The sequence below is a fragment of the Rhinoraja longicauda genome, unplaced genomic scaffold, assembly GCF_053455715.1.
Source record: "Rhinoraja longicauda isolate Sanriku21f unplaced genomic scaffold, sRhiLon1.1 Scf000946, whole genome shotgun sequence".
Lineage (NCBI taxonomy): Eukaryota > Metazoa > Chordata > Chondrichthyes > Rajiformes > Arhynchobatidae > Rhinoraja > Rhinoraja longicauda.
The window spans coordinates 1-15,504 of record NW_027602162.1 but is presented as its reverse complement, the minus strand read 5'-3'; the positions used below and the strand labels follow the sequence as shown (position 1 = coordinate 15,504).

The 15,504-nt window shown below is 50.1% G+C and overlaps 1 protein-coding gene across 1 annotated transcript; it reads left to right on the top strand.

The window, feature by feature from the left end:
- Positions 1 to 629: 629 nt before the first annotated feature.
- Positions 630 to 14,547, top strand: LOC144591373 (uncharacterized; the record flags this gene model as incomplete). Its single annotated transcript, XM_078395585.1, has 10 exons — positions 630 to 663; positions 1,296 to 1,427; positions 2,563 to 2,703; positions 5,115 to 5,246; positions 6,442 to 6,573; positions 8,022 to 8,159; positions 8,996 to 9,127; positions 10,394 to 10,531; positions 11,548 to 11,679; positions 14,407 to 14,547. Coding segments are annotated over exons 1-10 (1,252 nt in total), but the record flags the coding sequence as incomplete, so codon positions are not given.
- Positions 14,548 to 15,504: the final 957 nt, after the last annotated feature.

Here is a 15,504-nt window from a genome sequence, read left to right as displayed (position 1 = left end):
ACTACAACAAAATATCAATATCTCTAATTAACAATATATCAACTAATAACATAGATTCTCACCCCCTCCCCTCTCTCATCTTATTGCGATGTCCCCTAGTGTTGGACATTTCCACCCTGGGAGAAAGGTTCTGACTGTCTACCCTGACTCCCCTCAAACTCCAATGTTCCAGAGAAAACTCCAGGTCTATCCAAACTCTCCTGTAGCTGAAAAGCTCTGATCCAGGCAGTATTCTGGTGAACCTCCTCTGCATCCACTCCAATGGTGACACGAAGGTGCAGGTCCATGTGGAGGTATAGTCCCTCATCTTCAGTGGACAAGTGAGAAGGCGCTGGACATTTCTTTTTTCTTTCCCTCTCCCTCTCCCTCTCCCTCTCCCTCCCCCCTCTTCCCCTCCCCCTCTTCCCCTCCCCCTCTTCCCCTCCCCCTCTTCCCCTCCCCCTCTTCCCCATCCCCTCTCCCCCTCCCCCTCTCCCTCTTGCTGGATATCTGACACAATAGAAAATGCTGGAAACACCCAGCACTGTTTCTCTCTCCACAGATGCTGCCTGACTTGTTGAGTATTTCCAGCATTTTGTTTTGTTCAGAATTATTACTTGTGAATATATTGGAGACTGGGAAACAGATCGATGGAGCGGGCAGTGTCCGTGGAAGCAGGGGACGGTACAATGGCACCTCTGGTCTGACCAGCATTGGCAGCTCCAGCTGGCGAGATCATTAGTTTAGTTTAGAGATACTGCGCAGAAACAGGCCCTTCGGCCCACCGGGTCCGTGCCGACAAGCGATCCCCACACATTAACACTATCCTACACCCACTAGGGACAATTTTTACATTTACCAAGCCAATTAACCTACAAACCTGTACGTCTGTGGAGTGTGGAACGAAACCGAAGATCTCGGAGAAAACGCACACAGGTCACGGGGAGAACGTACAAACTCCGTACAGACAGCACCCGTAGTCGGGATCGAACCCGGGTCTCCGGCGCTGCGTTCACTGTAAGGCAACAACTCTACCGCTGCGCCACCGTGACCGCCCAAAGAAAATCCAAACATAGAAAATAGGTGCAGGAGGAGGCCATTCAGCCCTTCGAGCCAGCACCGCCATGCAATATGATCATGGCTGATCATCCACATTCAGTGCCCTGTTCCTGCTTTCTCCCCATATCCCTGGATTCTAATTCCAATTGCCGATCCCCATCTCTCACAGGGTCCAGGCTCACGTTCTCGGTTGCAGCCCCCGTGCGGGGCCGTGGAGGATATTTACCTTTTGTAAACGATGTCTCCTGTTTACGCAGATATCAACGAATGTGCTTTCTCTCCGTGTGGCCGTGACGGGGCTTGTCACAACACGGACGGTTCCTACTCGTGTATCTGCAATACCGGCTTCAATTCGACCACCGACTCCACTGGCAAGACCACTTGTGTGGGTGAGGACCATAGACTTCCGCGAGGTGCAGTACACACGTCTACTCGGTGTTGGAGTGGACAGAAGGGTATCGACCTGAAACGCCACCCATTCCTTCTCTCCAGAGATGCTGCCTGTCCCGTTGAGTTAGTTCAGCATTTTGTGTCTATCTTCACATTTGTCCTGCAGATTCCATCAACGATTCCATTAAGCAATCTCTGAACAACTTGCTCGTTGAACCCACCCCCCAATGCTCCCTGCACCACTGCACACTGCCCTTTCTCTCCGTCTGCCCTCCTACCGATGTCCAGTGATTCACGCACGCTCCAAATCTCCCTCTTCCCCTCCCCCTCTTCCCCTCCCCCTCTTTCCCTTCCCCTCCCCCTCTTCCCCTCCCCCTCTTCCCCTCCCCCTCTTCCCCTCTCCCCCTCTCCCCCTCTCCCCCTCTTCCCCTCTTCCCCTCTCCCCCTCTTCCCCTCTCCCCCTCTTCCCCTCTCCCCCTCTTCCCCTCTCCCCCTCTCCCCCTCTCCCCCTCTTCCCCTCTCCCCCTCTTCCCCTCCCCCTCTTCCCCTCTCCCTCTTCACGATGTCCAACAATTTGCCAATCAAAGCCCTTTCACCTGTATCCAGCGTAGACCAGGCATTCAGCGTTTCGCTGGGATTGTGCGCTCGATCGGCCAATGCCAGCTATTTTAACTTCCCGTGCCTTTCCCAAACCGACCATTCTGTCCTTGGCCTCTGCAGATACTGGATCCTCCGCTCCAATGGCACTCGTCTCTGTTTTTACGCCACATGCCACCAGAGCACATAGGTTCAAGGTGGATAGGAATCTGAGGGGTAACTTTTTCACGCAAAGGGTGGTGGGTGCTTGGAAGAAGCTGCCAGAGGAGGTAGTTGAGGCCAGGACTATTCCAATGTTTAAAAAACAGTTATACAGGTACATGGATAGGACAGGTTTGGAGGGATATGGACCAAGGCAGGCCGGTGGGACTAGTGTAGCTGGGACATGTTGACCGGTGGGGGCAAGTTGGGCTGATGGGGCCTGTTTCCACACTGTATCACTCTATGACTCTATGCTGGTGTGTTGTTACATCCAGGGCCACAGGTTGCTCACGTAACTGGGTTGACGACTGTGAAGCGTTTTCATTGTTCACACAGATATCAACGAATGCAATTTCTCACCCTGTCACGATAATGCAACTTGTTTCAACACAATTGGTTCCTACCATTGCAAATGCAACTCAGGGTTTCAGGAAACAATTGCAACCGCCGGCCAAAGTGCAGGGAAGATCTGTGAAGGTAAGGACTTCATGTCAGCAACAAAGCATGTCAACAGGTCGGCACAGTGGCGCAGCGGTACAGTTGCTGCCTTACAGCGCTTGCAGCACTGGAGACCCAGGTTCAATCCCGACTAGGGGTGCTGTCTGTACGGAGTTCGTATGTTCTCCCCTTGACTGCATGGGTTTTCTCTGAGATCTTCGGTTTTACTCCCACACTCCAAAGACCTACAGGGCTGTAGATTAATTGGCTTGGTAAATGTAAAAATTGTCCCTAGTGTGTGGAGGATAGTGTTAATGTGTGGGGATCGCTGGTCGGCGCGGGCCTGGTGGGCCGAAGGGCCTGTTTTCCGTGCTGCATCTCTGAACTAAACTAAACTAAACTGCGAATAAATCCCCAGCTACTGTTTGTGGTCAATCCTACAGGGGTCTCCGGCAGATTCCTGGACTTTTAGATAATCCCCTGACACTGCTCCGACAGAATCTCACCGGGAATGATTGGGGGACAGTATTGGGGTCAAACATTGGTATTTGTTTTGTTCAGATTGAGGATTTGGTCAACGACTGTAAATATCTTGGAGACTGGGAAGTGAAGCTATCCCGAGTAATTTCCAATCACAAACCAATGGACAAGACATTTGCAAACATCACCAGCAGTGGCATCTATGGTCAGAGAATCCCGTCAACATCCCACCATGACACCTTCCACCCCTCCCCCCATTGTTCTCCTTCTTTGTCCATTCAGCATGTTGGTGTAGTGTTTACTCGGCATGTTTCTGTCTCTGGGCCTTGTCTGGGCCTTATCGCTAAGGACAGTGTCCGATGCCCATCCCTGCTGCCTTCTTAAACTGCTGCAGACCTTCTCATGAGGATGCCCCCCCACAGTTGCTGCTGGGGAGGGAGTTTCAGGAGTTCGATCCAGTAATGGGGAGGGAACGGCAAAATATTTCCACGTCAGGTCACACACGTCTTGGAGGGGCACCTGTAGATGTTGGTCCCATGCACCCAAACCTCTTGTCCTTGGAGATGGAGGTCACACAATAGACAATAGGTGCAGAAGGAGGCCATTCGGCCCTTCGAGCCAGCACCACCATTCAATGTGATCATGGCTGATCATTCTCAATCAGTACCCCGTTCCTGCCTTCTCCCCAAACCCCCTGACTCTGCTATCCTTAAGAGATCTATCTAGCTCTCTCTTGAAAGCATTCAGAGAATTGGCCTCTACTGCCTTCTGAGGCAGAGAATTCCACAGATTTGCAACTCTCTGACTGAAAAGGTTTTTCCTCATCTCCATTCTAAATGGCCTACCTCTTATTCTTAAACTGTGGCCCCTGGTTCTGGACTCCCCCAACATTGGGAACATGTTTCCTGCCTCTAACGTGTCCAACCCCTTAATAATCTTATATGTTTCGATAAGATCCCCTCTTATCCTTCTAAACACACGTTTGGAAGGTGCAGCTGAGGTAGCCTTGGAGAGCAACTGGTGACTTCCTGGGCATTCCATGGGAGCATTTTAGAGCCAACCCCATTGGTGGTCTGGTCACAAGCAGGCCAGAGGACCCTCCTTGGAGGGCTTGAGGGAACCAGGTGGGTTTTAATGATAACTTGTTCATTTTTGTGAGCACCTCTTTCTAAATGCCAACTGCAGTGAAGAAAGCTAATGGCATGTTGGCCTTCATGACAAGAGGAGTTGAGTATAGGAGCAAAGAGGTCCTTCTGCAGTTGTACAGGGCACTAGTGAGACCGCACCTGGAGTACTGTGTGCAGTTTTGGTCTACAAATTTGAGGAAGGACATTCTTGCTATTGAGGGCGTGCAGCGTAGGTTCACTAGGTTAATTCCCGGAATGGCAGGACTGTCGTATGTTGAAAGACTGGTGCGACTGGGCTTGTATACACTGGAATTTAGAAGGATGAGAGGGGATCTGATTGAAACATATAAGATTATTAAGGGATTGGACACGCTAGAGGCAGGAAACATGTTCCCAATGTTGGGGGAGTCCAGAACCAGGGGCCACAGTTTAAGAATAAGGGGTAGGCCATTTGGAACGGAGATGAGGAAAAACATTTTTGCTCAGAGAGTTGTAAATCTGGGGAATTCTCTGCCTCAGAAGGCAGTGGAGGCCAATTCTCTGGATGCTTTCAAGAGAGTTAGATAGAGCTCTTAATGATAGCGGAGTCAAGGGGAATAGGGAGAGGGCAGGAATGGTGTACTGATTGTGGATGATCAGCCATGATCACGGTGAATGGTGGTTCTGGCTCGAGGGGCCGAATGGCCTACTCCTGCACCTACTGTCTATGCTCCGGTGTTATTGGAATTTGCTTCTGTAGATTGCACTCTGTTAATTGTATCAATCGAGTGCCCACGTGCAATCAGTGGACATTGGTCATGTGCGTGCCTGTGCTAATGAGAAGGATTTTCTCTGTTCATGTAGATGTTGACGAATGTGGCTTCTATCCATGCGAGCGTCACATGACTTGCACCAATATAGTGGGTTCCTTCCAGTGCAACTGCAAAGCAGGGTTTCAGTCACCACCTGTGACCAGCGCAGGAACGGTTTGTGTAGGTAAGGACTTTACATCGCCATGAAATGGAGAATAAAACTCAGATTGGGGTTGTGGATGTTAATCCCCCAGGACTGTCCTGCAGATTCCTGGAATTAAAGAACAAATTTTCCTTTCCCCTGACTCTCGGTCTTAAAAAAGTCTCGCCCCAAAACGTCACCCATTCCTTCTCTCCAGAGATGCTGTCAGTCCTGCTGAGTTACTCCAGTATTTTGTGTCGGAAAATAAATGCAGATGCTGGTACAAATCGAAGGTATTTATTCACAAAATGCTGGAGTAACTCAGTGGGCCAGGCAGCATCTCAGGAGAGAAGGAATGGGTGACGTTTCAGATCGAGTCTGAAGAAGGGTCCTCTCCATGTGACCCTAACGCGGCTTAAGAGTTTCTTAACCTTTCACTGAATCCTTTGTTTAGTTTCAGTTTAGTTTAGAGATACAGTGCGGAAACAGGCCCTTCGGCCCACCCAGTCCGCGACAGTCAGCGATCCCCGGACACTTACACTATCCTACACACGCTAGGCAATATTCACAATCATACGAAGCCAATTAACCGGATATCACGGAGGAAACACATGCAGTCACAGAGACTACAGACAGCACCCGTAGTCGGGATCGAACCCGAGTCCCTGGCGCTGCAAGGCAGTAACTCTACTGCTGCTCCCTGTGTAAGCAAGAAACAGAGAATAAATCGCCATCTGTTAAGATTGTCAATCCTACAGGAATGTCCTGGAATTTGAGCATCATTGTGGGATGGTGGTGGGGGCCAAACATAGGCTTTTTATTTGTTCCTTGTGACAGATTTAGTCGATTATTCTGAATCATGCAGAGACTGGGAAATGAATATATTGACCTGACTGGTCCCTTGAAAACAGGGGACCATGTGATGAATCGCCCAGGAACTGGTCTGACCAGATTTGGCAGCTCCAGCTGGCGAGATCATTAGAAAATCAAAACATAGAAAATAGGTGCAGGAGTAGGCCTTTCGGCCCTTCGAGCCAATACCGCCATGCAATATGATCATGGCTGATCATCCACATTCAGTGCCCTGTTCCTGCTTTCTCCCCATATCCCTGGATTACAATTCCAATTGCCGATCCCCATCTCTCACAGTGTCCAGGCTCACGTTCTCGGTTGCAGCCCCCGTGCGGGGCCGTGGAGGATATTTACCTTTTGTAAACGATGTCTCCTGTTTGCGCAGATATCAACGAATGTGCTTCCTCGCCGTGTGACCGTAACGTAACTTGTCAAAACACGGACGGTTCCTACTCGTGTATCTGCAATACCGGCTTCAATTCGACCACCGACTCCACTGGCAAGACCACTTGTGTGGGTGAGGACCTTAGACTTCCGCGAGGCGCAGTACACACGTCTACTCGGTGTTGGAGTGGACAGAAGGGTATCGACCTGAAACGCCACCCATTCCTTCTCTGCAGAGATGCTGCCTGTCCCGCTGAGTTACTCCAGCATTTTGTGACTATCTTCACTATTGTCCTGCAGATTCCATCAAAAAGACCATAATGACAAGGCCACTGAATTAAATAATCTCTGAACAAATCGCTCGTTGAACGAACCCCCCCCCCCTTCTAATGCTCCCTGCGCCACTGCACACTGCCCTTTCCCTCTGTCTGCCCTCCTGCCGATGTTCAGTGATTCACGCACGCTCCAACCCCCCCTTCTCTTCAAAGTTCACCTAAGGGTGCAGGGGGATTACGGCCGTCACTAGTTCACTTGTTGCCGAAGAACGTCTGTCGCAGAGGCAGGTAGTGGGCTGCCCCCTCGGCCCAGTCTTTACCCTGGACTGATGTCCCAGTGTGGGAAGGGAGGGCCTGTGCTATTGCCAGTTATTCATTGTACTCTGCCTTACCATGGGGTGTGTGAGTATGTGTAAGTATGTGTGCGTGTGTGTGAGTATGTGCGCATGTGTGTGCATGCGTGTGCATGCATGTGAGTATGTGTGTGAGTGAGTATGTGTGGGTGTGTGTGAGTATATGTGCGTGTATGTGTGTATGTGTGCGTGTGTGTGAGTTTGTGTGTGTGTGTGTGGGTATGTGTGGGTATGTGTGCGTGTGTGTGCGTGTGTGTGAGTATGTGTGCGTGTATGTGTGCGTGTGTGTGTGTGTGTGGGTATGTGTGCGTGTGTGTGAGTATGTGTGCGCGTGTGTGCATGCGTGTGTAGGTGTGTGAGAAGTTGGGAACCCCGGGAACAGGTGCAAGCAGCTGTAGCTGGTGGGCTCACTGCAGTCCCAGTTCCCCAGTCCTACACGGTCCAAGGCCGTACCCGCAGGTCTCGTTCCGTACAGGGGGTGGGCAATTTTGCGAAGGTCCAGATGTGGCCAGACCCGGTCTGGGCTCAGAGCTAGGTTAGATTCACGGAGCAGTGGACATCCTGTGTCTGCAACCACCCCATGCCGCCCACACCACCCGCACCGTGACATGGTTGTTTACACAACTGCCCCAACAGAGACGGCTGGGTTACTGCCCAACCTTTCCCCTCTCACCGACAGACAGCTTCCAGTTCAATGGAACCGAGGGCAATCATCGCAGCTTCTGGCTTGTCCAAGGCTATTTGGTTCCTCAATTCCGTTTGATCCAGGAAGATCTGTTCCTTAACTCCATCCACCTGTCTTTCTCCCTCAACCTTTCACTGAATCCTTTGTTCCAACGAGGGTCTGCTCTGTGTTTAAGGCACACGCCGGTGTGTTGCTGCATCCACAGTTACAGAGTGCAACAGGGAGCAAACCGTGTTACTGTTGTGAAGGGTTTTCACTGTTCCCACAGATATTGACGAATGCAAATCTTCACCCTGTGGCAAAAACACGTTGTGTGACAATGCGCCGGGTTCCTACCAGTGCAACTGCATCGCAGGGTTTCGTGCATCAGCTGGGACCACTGGCATCGGCGCAGAGGACTGTGAAGGTTGGGATGTTTAGTTTCAGTTTAGTTTAGAGATACAGCGCGGAAACAGGCCCTTCAGCACACCCAGTCCGCGACGGTCAGCGATCCCCGGACACTTACACTATCGTACACACGCTGGGCAATATTCACAATCATATGAAGCCAATTAACCTATAAACCTGTACGTCTTTGGAGTGTGAGAGGAAACCGGATATCACGGAGGAAACACAGGCAGTCACAGAGACTGTACAGACAGCACTCGTAGTCGGGATCGAACCCGAGTCCCTGGCGCTGCAAGGCAGTAACTCTACTGCTGCGCCCTGTGTAAGCAAGAAACAGAGAATAAATCGCCATCTGTTAAGATTGTCAATCCTACAGGAATGTCCTGGAATTTGAGCATCATTGTGGGATGGTGGTGGGGGCCAAACATAGGCTTTTTATTTGTTCCTTGTGACAGATTTAGTCGATTATTCTGAATCATGCAGAGACTGGGAAATTAATATATTGACCTGACTGGTCCCTTGAAAACAGGGGACCATGTGATGCATCGCCCAGGAACTGGTCTGACCAGATTTGGCAGCTCCAGCTGGCGAGATCATTAGAAAATCAAAACATAGAAAATAGGTGCAGGAGGAGGCCATTCAGCCCTTCGAGCCAATACCGCCATGCAATATGATCATGGCTGATCATCCACATTCAGTGCCCTGTTCCTGCTTTCTCCCCATATCCCTGGATTACAAATCCAATTGCCGATCCCCATCTCTCACAGGGTCCAGGCTCACGTTCTCGGTTGCAGCCCCCGTGCGGGGCCGTGGAGGATATTTACCTTTTGTAAACGATGTCTCCTGTTTGCGCAGATATCAACGAATGTGCTTCCTCGCCGTGTGACCGTAACGCAGCTTGTCAAAACACGGACGGTTCCTACTCGTGTATCTGCAATACCGGCTTCAATTCGACCACCGACTCCACTGGCAAGACCACTTGTGTGGGTGAGGACCTTAGACTTCCGCGAGGCGCAGTACACACGTCTACTCGGTGTTGGAGTGGACAGAAGGGTATCGACCTGAAACGCCACCCATTCCTTCTCTGCAGAGATGCTGCCTGTCCCGCTGAGTTACTCCAGCATTTTGTGTCTATCTTCACTATTGTCCTGCAGATTCCATCAACGTGACCATAATGACAAGGCCACTGAATTGAATAATCTCTGAACAACTCGCTCGTTGAACGAACGCCCTCCCCCCCCCCCCCCCCCCAATGCTCCCTGCGCCACTGCACACTGCCCTTTCCCTCCGTCTGCCCTCCTGCCGATGTTCAGTGATTCACGCATGCTCCAACCCCCCCCTTCTCTTCAAAGTTCACCTAAGGGTGCAGGGGGATTACGGCCGTCACTAGTTCACTTGTTGCCGAAGAACGTCTGTCGCAGAGGCAGGTAGTGGGCTGCCCCCTCGGCCCAGTCTTTGCCCTGGACTGATGTCCCAGTGTGGGAAGGGAGGGCCTGTGCTGTTGCCAGTTATTCATTGTACTCTGCCTTACCATGGGGTGTGTGTGTGATTATGTGTGCGTGTGTGTGCGTATGTGTGAGTGTGTGTGCGTGTGTGTGAGTATGTGTGCGTGTGTGTGAGTATGTGTGCGCATGTGTGCATGCGTGTGTAGGTGTGTGAGAAGTTGGGACCCCCGGGAACAGGTGCAAGCAGCTGTAGCTGGTGTACTCACTGCAGTCCCAGTTCCCCAGTCCTACACGGTCCAAGGCCGTACCCGCAGCTCTCGTTCCGTACAGGGGGTGGGCAATTTTGCGGAGGTCCAGATGTGGCCAGACCCGGTCTGGGCTCAGAGCCAGGATAGATTCACGGAGCAGTGGACATCCTGTGTATGCAACCACCCCATGCCGCCCACACCACCCGCACCGTGACATGGTTGTTTACACAACTGCCCCAACAGAGAAGGCTGGGTTATTGCCCAACCTTTCCCCTCTCACCGACAGACAGCTTCCAGTCCAATGGAACCGAGGGCAATCATCACAGCTTCTGGCTTGTCCAAGGCTATTTGGTTCCTCAATTCCGTTTGATCCAGGAAGATCTGTTCCTTAACTCCATCCACCTGTCTTTCTCCCTCAACCTCTCACTGAATCCTTTGTTCCAACGAGGGTCTGCTCTGTGTTTAAGGCACACGCCGGTGTGTTGCTGCATCCACAGTTTCAGAGTGCAACAGGGAGCAAACTGTGTTACTGTTGTGAAGGGTTTTCACTGTTCCCACAGATATTGACGAATGCAAATCTTCACCCTGTGGCAAAAACACGTTGTGTGACAATGCGCCGGGTTCCTACCAGTGCAACTGCGTCGCAGGGTTTCGTGCACCAGCTGGGACCACTGGCATCGGCGCAGAGGACTGTGAAGGTTGGGATGTTTAGTTTTAGTTTAGTTTAGAGATACTGCGCGGAAACAGGCCCTTCGGCCCACCCAGTCCGCGACGGTCAGCGATCCCCGGACACTTACACTATCCTACACACGCTGGGCAATATTCACAATCATACGAAGCCAATTAACCTATAAACCTGTACGTCTTTGGAGTGTGAGAGGAAACCGGATATCACGGAGGAAACACGGGCAGTCACAGAGACTGTACAGACAGCATCCGTAGTCGGGATCGAACCCGAGTCCCTGGCGCTGCAAGGCAGTAACTCTACTGCTGCGCCACCGTGCCGCCCTGTATAAGCAAGAAACAGAGAATAAATCGCCATCATCTGTTACGATTGTCAATCCTACTGGAATATCCTGGAATTTGAACATCTGGTCTGACCAGAGTTGGCAGCTCCAGCAGGCGTGATCATTAGTTTAGTTTAGTTTAGAGATACTGCACAGAAACAGGCCCTTCGGCCCACTGGGTCCGCGCCGACCAGCGATCCCCACACATTAACACTATCCTACGCCCACAAGGGACAATTTTTACATTTACCAAGCCAATTAACCTACAATCCTGTACATCTTTGGAGTGTGCGAGGAAACTGAAGATCTAGGAGAAAACGCACACAGGTCACGGGGAGAACGTACAAACTCCATACAGACAGCACCCGTAGTCGGGATCGGACCCAGGTCTCCGGCGCTGCGGTCACTGTAAGGCAGCAACTCTACCGCTGCACCACTGTGACCGCCCAAAGAAAATCGAAATATAGAAAATAGGTGCAGGAGGAGGCCATTCAGCCCTTCGAGCCAGCACCGCTATGCAATATGATCATGGCTGATCATCCAAATTCAGTGCCCTGTTCCTGCTTTCTCCCCATATCCCTGGATTACAATTCCAATTGCCGATCCCCATCTCTCACAGGGTCCAGGCTCACGTTCTCGGTTGCAGCCCCCGTGCGGGGCCGTGGAGGATGTTTACCTCTTGTAAACGATGTCTCCTGTTTGCGCAGATATCAACGAATGTGCTTCCTCGCCGTGTGGCCGTGACGGGGCTTGTCACAACACGGACGGTTCCTACTCGTGTGTCTGCAATGCCGGCTTCAATTTGACCACCGAATCCACTGGCAAGACCACTTGTGAGGGTGAGGACCTTAGACTTCCGCGAGGCGCAGTATACACGTCTACTCGGTGTTGGAGTGGACAGAAGGTTCTCGACCCGAAACATCGCCCATTCCTTCTCACCAGAGATGCTGCCTGTCCCGCTGAGTTACTCCAGCAGTTAGTTTCTATCTTTGGTGTAAACCACTATCTGCACTTCCTTCCTACACGTTAAGGTAAAGAAAGCTGTGGAAATGTATAGATTACACAGGATGTACGTGACTGGCTTCTCTCCTGAGGTCTAGATCAGAAGGGGAGTTTCTGAGAAGGACTGGGAGAAGGTGGGATCACCGTAGAAGAAGACACAAAGTGCTGGACGAACATAGTGGGTCTTAAGAGACGCTACCTGACCTGTTGAGTTACTCCAGCACTTTCTGTCTTCTTTTGTAAACCAGCAACTGCAGTTCAGTGTGCCTACAGATCACCAGGGAAATTGGAGCAAAACAAATTGAAAACTACTACTACAGAACTACTTTCTGTAATGTGCGCAGAACAGCACCTGTGCAGCCATGGAGAAGGTGTTGAGGGGGAGAGACTGAAAGAAGAACTGCTTCATGTATCTGAAGGGCAGGTGTAGCTTGTGCTCAGTTGTGGGATAAGTTGTTGAGTGTGAGAATGAGTCCAGGAATATATTATTATTAGGACACTTCCAGTTTCCAGCCCCGCCACGTGGACACTTCTGCTATGGGGCCATCCACCGTGGTGGATGTTCATGCCTTTCATGCTTCAGTAAGTTTCAATGAGATCCCCCCCATCATCCATCTAAACTCCAGCAAGTGCAGGCCCACAAACCGTCAATCGCTCATCAAATGTTCACAGTTGTGGGATAAGTCGTTGAGTGGGGGAATAAGTTCAGGCAGAGCAGTGAGTGTGTTGGTGACGAGGAACTGGTTGTGTCTCTGCTCAAGGAACAGGATATTAGTTGCTCGCAAGGTGAGGTCCATGATTTGGACCAGGGTAATGACGAAGGGCCGGCAAAGTATTTCCAAATCAGGGTTGTGCTCAAAGATACCAGAGGAGCAAGAAAGACCACTCGACCCAAAGAACCGTAGTATGTCATGGCACCATTTTGGTCGGCAGAAACTTGCAGAAACATTTAAAAAGAAAAATGACAATAATCTGTGAATTGATGATGAGATATATTCTGCATTTTAATGGTATCATCACACATACTGTTCCCCCAAAACACTGATTACACTGCGAGAGGCATAGCGAACTAAAATTTTGCCTACTAAAATTTCTCCTCATCGCTGACAGAGCTAGATAGAGCTCTTAAGGATAACGGAGTCAGGGGGTATGGGGAGAAGGCAGGAACGGGGTACTGATTGAGAATGATCAGCCATGATCACATTGAATGATGGTGCTGGCTCGAAGGGCCGAATGGCCTACGCCTGCACCTATTGTCTATAAACGTTTTGCCTACTAAAATGACGGACGTTACGCTCCTTTGCGTACTACACTTCAGTATAGGCGATTTCAACTGAGTGGTCCATCTTGTTCCTCTAGTATCTTTGGTTTGGTTGACTTGGAGGGGAACCTGTGGGTGGTGGTGTTGCCAGTGCTTGAACCCTATGTCCTGTTTGCCGATAAAGGTCAAAATGACTGGAAGGAGCTGTTGGAGCAACCAAGGCAAGTAATCGACTGACTTCCAAGAACATTTCCTGCAGTATTTATGAGTCACCATATTGGTTCTGGTCACAGAGTCCAGTCCTGGTGATAACACCAGGTTAACGACGAGTAAACAATGTGTTTCTGTTGTTAACAATTGTCACTGTTTACACAGATATCGATGAGTGTAAATCCTTGCCCTGTCACCAAAACGCAACTTGTAATAACACGAGGGGTTCCTACCAGTGCAACTGCAGAGCAGGGTTTCTGGCATCATCTGCGCCTGCAAGCCTGAATGCAGGGAAGATCTGTGAAGGTGGGGAGAGGAAGAGTTAACCACATTGGTGCGTTGGTCACGTGGGCTTAACCTGGTGAGGCCACCAGATCACCTTCCCTGGAGACATGAGAGAAATCGATGGTATATTTGTGACAGCTTGTTCATTTTTGGGAGCACCATTACTCATGATTAGTTGTGTCCCATATTCCCGCTGCTAAGAACGGAGATGAGGAAAAACTTTTTAGAACGGAGATGAGGAAAAACTTTTTTAGAATGGAGATTAGGAAAAACTTTTTTAGAACGGAGATGAGGAAAAACTTTTTAGAATGGAGATGAGGAAAAACTATTTTAGAATGGAGGTGAGGAAAAACTTTTTCAGTCTGAGAGTTGTAAATCTGGAATTTTCTGCCTCAGAAGGCAGTGGAGGCCAATTCTCTGGATGCTTTCAAGAGAGAGTTAGATAGTGGTCTAAATGATAGCGGAGTCAGGGGGTGTGGGGAGAAGGCAGGAACGGGGTACTGATTGTGGATGATCAGCCATGATCACATTGAATGGTGGTGCTGGCTCAAAGGGCCGAATGGTCTCCTCCTGCACCTATTGTCTATTGTTTATAGTGTAGGCAATTTCGACAGAGCTGTTCATCTTGCTCCTCTAGTATCTTTGGTTGTGTCCCATATTCCCGCTGCTGTGATGGGATTTGAGTTTGTAGATCGAGACTGTGGTGATTTTATATTGCGCCACCAACAGACTCTGACCAGACACAATGTCCTCAGGTAACAGAGAACAACAGGTTGACGATTGTGAAGGGTTTTCTCTCTTCACACAGATATCGACGAGTGTAATTCCTTGCCCTGTCACAAACTAGCAACTTGTACCAACACGATGGGTTCCTACCTGTGCCGATGCAATGCAGGGTTTCAGGAATCAGCTGCGACCGTTGGCAACAGTGCGAGGAAGATCTGTCAAGGTGAGCACTTTAAGAGACATTGGTGCGTCTGATCACATTGGGTAGTCTTGGTGAGGAGACCAGATTTCATTCGCTGGGGGGGGGGGGGGGGGGGGGCATTAGAGAAACCAATGCCTTTCCATGACAACTTGTCCATTTTTGTGAGCACCAATACTGATGATTAATTGTTTTCTAAATTCCTGCCTCAGTTCAGGGATGATCTGTGAGGTATGGACTTTTATCTCACCATGAAACTGAGAATACTGTCCTAAATTATCCACAAAATGGAGATTAAATCTCAAATTGGCACTGGGGATGCCCACCCTTCATCTAGTCCCGCAGATTCCTGGAATCAACAAAGGGTCTCATGAACGTTGACTTCAGCCAAGTCCATGAGAAGGTCGTAGTGTTTTCAAAGAAGGCTTGGGTCATTTGGGATTTGCAGAGGCGATTTACAGAGGCCAATTAGCCGGCAAACCCGCACCTACTTGAGATATTGGAGGAAACCAGAGCATCAGGAGTGTTTCCAATGACTTCTGTGTCTATGAGGCATGCAGTCATAGAGTCACACAGCATGGAAACAGGCCCTTCGGCCCAACTCATGCATGCCGACCAAGATGCCCCATCTAAGTTAGTCCCATTTACAAACATTTGGCCCATATTCCCCTGAGCACTTCTTATCCAGGTTCCTGTCCACGTATTGTTATAGAATCTGCTTAAATTACCTCCTCTGTCAGCTCGTTCCATATATCTGACCTCCTCTGAGTGAAACAGTTGCCCCTCAGCTTCCTATTAAATTTGCCCCTCTCTTAAACTTCTGTCCTCTGGTTTTTGATTCCCCTGCCCTGGATAGAAGACTGTGCATTCACCCCATCTATTCCCCTCATGATTTCATACACCTCTATAAGATCAGCCCTCAGTGTGGGTAAGACCGTGCCGGGCGGATAGTGGTTGAATAGCAACAGGGATGTGAGAGTG